The sequence below is a fragment of the Hippocampus comes genome, unplaced genomic scaffold (assembly GCF_001891065.2).
Source record: "Hippocampus comes isolate QL1 unplaced genomic scaffold, H_comes_QL1_v1.1 scaffold137, whole genome shotgun sequence".
Taxonomy (NCBI): domain Eukaryota; kingdom Metazoa; phylum Chordata; class Actinopteri; order Syngnathiformes; family Syngnathidae; genus Hippocampus; species Hippocampus comes.
In genome coordinates this window covers 521-7,514 of record NW_017806002.1, presented here as the reverse complement: position 1 = coordinate 7,514, position 6,994 = coordinate 521, and the positions used below count along the sequence as shown (strand labels likewise).

The 6,994-nt window shown below is 38.1% G+C and overlaps 1 protein-coding gene across 1 annotated transcript in view; it reads right to left on the bottom strand.

The window, feature by feature from the left end:
• The window catches only part of col2a1b (collagen, type II, alpha 1b), a gene marked incomplete at its 5' end in the record, with an annotated part of 65,020 nt that extends 58,287 nt beyond the window's left edge, over positions 1 to 6,733 (bottom strand). Inside the window, 3 exons of the mRNA XM_019892392.1 lie at positions 3,027 to 3,071; positions 5,469 to 5,549; positions 6,632 to 6,733. Coding sequence (XP_019747951.1) covers positions 3,027 to 3,071; positions 5,469 to 5,549; positions 6,632 to 6,733 — 228 coding nt within the window. The remainder of the gene's footprint in view (positions 1 to 3,026; positions 3,072 to 5,468; positions 5,550 to 6,631) is intronic.
• Between the last annotated feature and the right edge of the window lie 261 nt (positions 6,734 to 6,994).

Here is a 6,994-nt window from a genome sequence, read left to right as displayed (position 1 = left end):
TGTCTTCAGGCTTCAAATAGGTTGTTACTTGGAAGACAAAATATTTAATCAAACACCTAAATCAAGATTTATCTGAAAAAAAAATACAATTGATGATATGATATTTTTAAATGCATTATTTTTTAACTGTATGAAGTGAAACAATTATTTTAAAACACTATAAAATTAATTACAAAAATCAAAAAAGTCAACCCAATAAAAATACAATTCAGTTAAAACTTTGTGTGTTCAGACCAGAGGAAGTATTGTCTAAATTTCATACTTCTGAAAAAAAGTATACATTGAAAATTATATATATTACAAAAAGTAAAACAAAACCTATAAAAAAATGAGTGCTTAGTCCTAAATACATGAAATAGTCATAAAAATACATACAATTATTTTCTTGAATAAAGTTAAAAAAATTCTTACAAATGTAATCAAAGTGCTTCTTTTGTTCCCCATAACATTTTAAACAATTTGAATATTCATCAATAATTACTTAAAAAAAAAGTAATATTTGAAAATATTACCATATAAAAATGGCGTAAAATACTGTGAAGAAGATTTTGATTGCTTTATCCTGGTAGTAGGAACTTTTTGTAGGCTACACATAGGATGGAGCTACACCGGACCTAGGGGGTCGATAGCCCCGTCATAAGTCTGTGTGGCCCCAGTTCGACCCCTCCAGCATTCTATTTGATTTTCTAAACAGTATTTATTAATTATTTTCTCAGCCCCGATATGTTTTGGTCAAGCCCCCCCCCCCCCACCACCCCTTTCGCCCTGGGAGAGAAAAAAAAATCCTGGAGCCTTCACTGTTCGAAGGACACTGTGTGTTTGGAACACTGGAACTGGGTTCAACATTTTGTTTCACCAGGGTCTAAAAAAACCACCTGGATGTGGTTGTACATTGAGTTTTGCTCTGCAGTTCTGACCTTGATTGAAACATTTGAGTTCCGGGAATGACAAGAGCTCAAAGTTCCAGCAACATTGAGCGGAAATATTTCTTAATCATATTTGTTAAATCTTAACACACTCACATCATCTCCAGGTTTTCCAGAAGGTCCTGGGGGTCCACGGGGTCCCATGGCGCCCTGTAAACAGCGAGGAAACAAGCACAAGTATTAGACTTGGATACCTGCGGCATTGTGCAGCCGTTCAGCTTGTCCCGGCTGGTGTGCAGTGATTTTAATCACACATAATGATGCGGCGTCAAGGAGGAAACGCAAGATAATCCCAAACTCCACGGGGGGAAGATTAGCGCAGCCCCCCGGGTTCAATTTACCTGCTGAGGGATCGGGGGAAAGAGTGACTGGGGTCGTGTGATTTCTAGAAGCTTCATTTAGGGTAAATAAATGGGAGGAGGAAGCCAGAAGTGCAGGAGTGAGTAAAATGACAAGCAGACTTTGTCTACTCGCATAAATCAATAAAAGAGAAACACAGATGTTATTACAATCTGCACATGGCCACTTATGGAGTTCAGCTTTCACTCACAAGTCGCGCAAAATGTTGAATTTGTTTTTAGTCACTGCCGTAGGGGGGAATAGCAAATACGTGGCTGAACGGGATAAGGGACAGTTTTATGCTCATAGCCGTCGAATATAGTGACATGACGTGTTGAGAGAAATAGGAGGCGGAACACTCACAGATTGTCCAGGCTCTCCCGCCTCATGATAACAATGTCAAGAAACAAACAAACAAAAAGAAGCTTAGAAAATGACTAAATAATACAGTTCACATGAAATAAATAAATGAATAAATAAAATGCAAATAATGAAGGTGTTGTTTTTAATACAACAGATAAGATACAATTTAAAAAAATACAAATAAAAGTAAAAATGTTAACGAAAAAGCAATACCTGAATGAGCTAAGGTATTCAATGACTAACACTGTAATAGTACTAATATGAAAAAAAATTAAGAAAAAACAGAAATAAAAGAGAACCAAAAAAATTAATGTGCTAAAATCTACAATGATTCTCTAATAAAATAAAAAGAAATACCAATTCAAACAAAGCTAAAAAAGTCAAAAAGTTAAAATAAAAAAGCAAAACATAAAACACTAAAAATAAAAATAATAAAACTGTGTAATATAGTCAAAAATGTACAATAAATAAAAATATAATAAAAATGATCCCATGTGATGTGATATGTTTTCCAATATTATAAGAATGAAAATAAAAATAAAAGTAAATAAATACAACACAAAAAGTGAGTGAAAGAGTAAAATTGAAAATATAAAAAATAAAAACAAAACTGTCGTTTCAAATGAATAGAATTAGAAAATACCAAAATAAATATTCTACTAAAAAGCTAAATCAAACAATTAAGAGGCTAAAAGCAACAGATCTGTTTGCGTTTGCTTCTGGATATTTGATCACAGCGGAGCAACATGATGTAACAATACATATATTCTTTATCCTCCACAGTATGAGAAATGACAAATATTACCAGCATCATGCTAAGTACTTAGAGTAGCAGCAGGTTGTATCTGCATAACTGTTTTGTACTGCATCAAGGGATACATGTAATAAATGAAAAATTAAACCGATTGACATTATAATTAACCCTTTCAGGCACAGCGGTTACTACAGTGGACATCTTATCATGTTATCAGGTTACAGGGTGCATGAAAGGGTTAATCCAACGCAGTGGTTGAAATCCACAAATTTAGTCTACGTAAAGGATTTTTTTTCTACCCTCCTGAAAGAACCTGGAGGCTTCCGCACAGGAACCACATCACGTCAAGACCCGTTTCTGGGCATCGCCTATCTAATGCTTTTCTTCTAGAGGGTGGGAGAAACCTGCGAGCCCTCCAGGTGAGGAGGAGGAGGCGACGAAAATGAGGGCGAGGTCGCCAGACATAAATTGGCAGTTGAAAAAAACAAAACAAAACGAAGCTGGTCCCTTTAAGTGTCCGCCACTTTGTAAACATATAGTTTGTCCTGGCTGCATTACAGTCGGAATTATCGTGTGTGTGTGTGTGTGTGTGTGTATGTGACAGGAAATGACTGCAAAGTGAATACTGTAAAGTCAGTACTTACAGGAGATCCAGTGGGTCCAGGTGGTCCTCGGGGACCCATTGGGCCCTGGAAAGAGAAGAACAGCCCAATCAGGAATGAACAATAATCACAGATTCAATATGGTACACCTGCTTCACATCGAATATGTCTTGACAAAGATGATGCTCATTTTGAGGCAGGGTTATAATAGGTTGGGATTTGGCAGTTTTTACTTTGTTTTGACTTTTGTTATTTTAAATTCAGTTCTTTTTTATTTTTAGAGTGGGTTTGTTAGTTTTTAGTCATTTTTTCCCCCAGAAAATGCTTGATTTCACTTTAGTTTTTAATCGTTTTAATGTTACTTTTACTTTGTTTTTAATATGTGGCGTATTTGTGGACTGAAAGATAAAAAAAAAAAAAAAGGTTAATGTCATTTTAATAAAGTTCAATCTTGCTTCTTCAATACGGCCATAACGTCATACTGAAATAAACACATTTAATACAAACTTTGAAATGTACTGCACAAAGACAAAAACAAAGTATTTTTTGCCATAATTCAAGTACATTTTTATTAATTTGATAAATTTGTGTTAGTCATTGTTTGTTTAATATCACTCATTTTTATTTTACTTTATTGCCAAAAATGTTTTGATATTTTAGTTTTAGCTTGTTAGTTTTTATCCACCAGCTGGCACCCATCTATGAAATTACCAACACGGGGTTCAACCCACCTCTGCACCAAGTTGTGCTTTACAGGATTTCTGCCGTTCAGTAAAAATCAAGCTCTAAATCTGCACAATTCAGTGTGACATAGTTCTGACTCTGTGCACATGCTTTCAGCAATTATCTTCAAACATGTGTAACACATTTTGAAAAAAAAATCTCTGAATTCACTTTACAGGGTCTAAGTATGGGAGTTAAGTAATTCTATTTTTACCGGGCTTTTTCAGCACAGGTTTCTGGACTTCTACTTCAATACAGAGCGTGGGTAATTTTGCCTCCACTAGCTGCGCAACCTCCACATGGAAGAAAATCATTTGAAATTCCACAGTGTCACCCACTCTGGTTGTGTAGCTCTCAAGGTTGAGAGTTGAGTAGCATGTTTGAACTCTGCGTGACTTCTTCGAGGCAGCGACTCGGAAGGAAAAAGAAGACAAACGCGGCTCTACTCGTTTCCCTCAGCAGCAGGTGAGATTCCTACGACTCATTTCTGTTCCGCTCAGCCTCAATCTCAACCACCCCCCGCCCCACCTCCCCCCGACCACTTACAACGCTTAACAAGAGAAAATCACATTCTGTGAAGGTGATGAGCCAAACACTTTGGGGAAAAGACGTGGGGAAAAAAAGTTATTTCAATGTGAAGCACTGTGGACAAGCCGTAAGCATGTCTGACATGTCGATTTCGATGTTCGGGGGTTTGAATCTTGGCTCCAGCATTCCTGTGTGGAGTTTGCATGTTGGCTTCAGTTTACCTGTGAAACTTTGGAACTCATTCACTGCCATTGGTGAGTCAATTACGTTTTCCAGTGGGGAGGGATGAGGGAGGTTCTGATGCTGCTCCAATGTAAAGTTAAAGCATGGCAATAACTTCGCTGACGGACAACCACCAGTAGATGGTAGCGATGCAACCATTTTAGGATCGGCTTGCGAGTCCAGTGAGAGAAACTGATTATAATTATATTACTGCTGATGATAAAACAGAAAACCATTTGTTGTGTGTATATATAATAATTGAACACAATGTCATGTATTAAAAAAGTCAAAATGCTCCAAAATGGATGTGAGTTAATGTTAAAGGCAAGTACTATAGAAAATAAAGGACAAATAAAGGATATCTTACTTACTTACTAAATGAATGGCAGTTCTTCAAATATTTGCAGAATTAAACATCATGCCTTCTAAACCCTCCTTTCAGCATGTTGGACCATCTTCAAAATATCCCCCACCCCCCAAATTAAATAAATGCGGCACAGCGGTCCTCAGAAGTGAATGAAAGTCACCTTTGAGTGAGAGCAGGAAGACTTCACCAATGTGGTTTGAGGATTATCAATGGTGCTCTGTAGGGTCAGAAACTCTTCATATACTGTACGTGTGTGTTTAAGAGGGTCTCACTAGCAGTATTGTTCAACACTGTGGTACAAGGCGGGATCCAGCGGGTGTGTTTTTTCATTAAATGTCACTCTTGCAGACTGACTGGGAGCCAAGGTAAAGGCGTCGATCCGATCTTGAACTTTTAATTCCATCTTCCAGAACATTTCTAGGTTGAATAAGCTTCTTTTCAACTTTCTTCTCATTCCTTGATCATTTTAAATCCCCCTCACGATGACGATGTGTCCTTCTTGTGGAGCTGCTGCGGTCCAGCAGGCCAGCTACCATCTCGATTTTTTGTTTTTTCTCTTTTTAAGCTTTTTTGACAGGTTGGTGTGCGCTCTCGCAAAAGGAAAGAAGATGAGGAAAAAGAAGAAGGGAAAGCTGCTGGCTCACCATGGGTCCTTGCATTACGCCCATCTGAGCGCCGCCGCCGGCCTTCTCATCAAAGCCACCTGCCATCTGAGCAGCAAAGTTCTAAAAAAACACAACCCAAAACGCATTACTAGACTTCAGAACAACACAGTGTACTAATTTAATCGATACTAGCTGTTTGAGAATTTTATTTTTAATTTCATTTCATTTTTTCCATATCAAGACATTACAACATGCCAAAGATACTGACAGTCAGACAACCCCCACCCCACCCCCAAAAAAAATTATTGCCGATTTTTCTCTCTGTTGTAAAGTTAATCAAATACTAAAGGGCAAAGTACTCTATTGTAAAACAGTGAAATGTTCTGCCTGTAAATAATATCTTTATTTTTTTGTAAGCGTTACAGGACCAAAAAAAAAAAAGTTATTCTATCCATGATAGATCACGCTAAATTTTCAGTAAGTTTGATTGTGAGTGCGAATGGTTGTCTATGTGTGCCCTGCGGTTGGGTAGCAACCAGTGCAGAGAGTGAACCGCCTACTGCCCGAAGTCAGCTGGGACAGGCTCCAGAACTCCCGCAACCCTCGTGAGGATATAAGCGGTTCAGATAATGGATGGATCGATATATGTATTTTTTTTTTCAATAATTGGACGATTAATTGGCTAAATCGAAATTTTAAGATAGCCCATCTTAGAGCTGGTCCCAAATCCGGGTAACTCGGTAGGATTACAGTCAGCAATGGCTGTCAAAATTGTCAATTAAAAAATGAAGCCAAAACTTAAATTGAAATGAGCCTCAAAAAAATTTCAACAAGGCTGATTTGAAACCCCAGATCGGAAAAAGCTGCAAAGAAGAAGCACTTTGATTAACTCCTATGAGGGAATTTGCCCAAAATGAGTCCCAGTGGGAAGCAGGCATCCTTTTGACAGATGGACAATGCAACATTACAAAGTGCTTTGCCCATGTCATCTTCGGTTTGTATGTCTCATCCCAAAATGGGGTTTTCATTTCAAGATTAGCGTCCATCTCTCCTTCACCAAGAGTATTCATGTTTTTGCAATAACAACACCCTCCCTTGTTAAGCTACCCCCTTGCCCTTGTCCTACTCTCCGCCCTATTTACATTCAAGACCACCCCTCTTTTTTTTTTTTCTCGAAAGAATGAGCACCTCAAGACACTTACTCCGCCAAGGCCAGGTGGGCCATTAGGTCCTGGTGGTCCAGGGGGGCCAGGGTTTCCGGGGGTGCCAGGCTCGCCATCTCTGCCACGGGGTCCGGGTGTTCCCTGGAATCAATAGAAAAAAAAAGAATTGATTGTTTGGTGCACAAATAAACACATTCCTCATGTTTTATTTGCTTTACGGCCTTTTTGTAAGCAACAAAAAGGGTCAGTAATAAACAGCTATTGATTGCCTACTTGACAGTATTGATGAAAACCTTGCAAGGTGATGTTGAAAGCTTTTGTATTGATCTCAGCTTTTGTATTCTCATTAGATTGTGTCATTTTATGCCTCACAAGTTTATCAGCATTGATACCTGCTAGTTA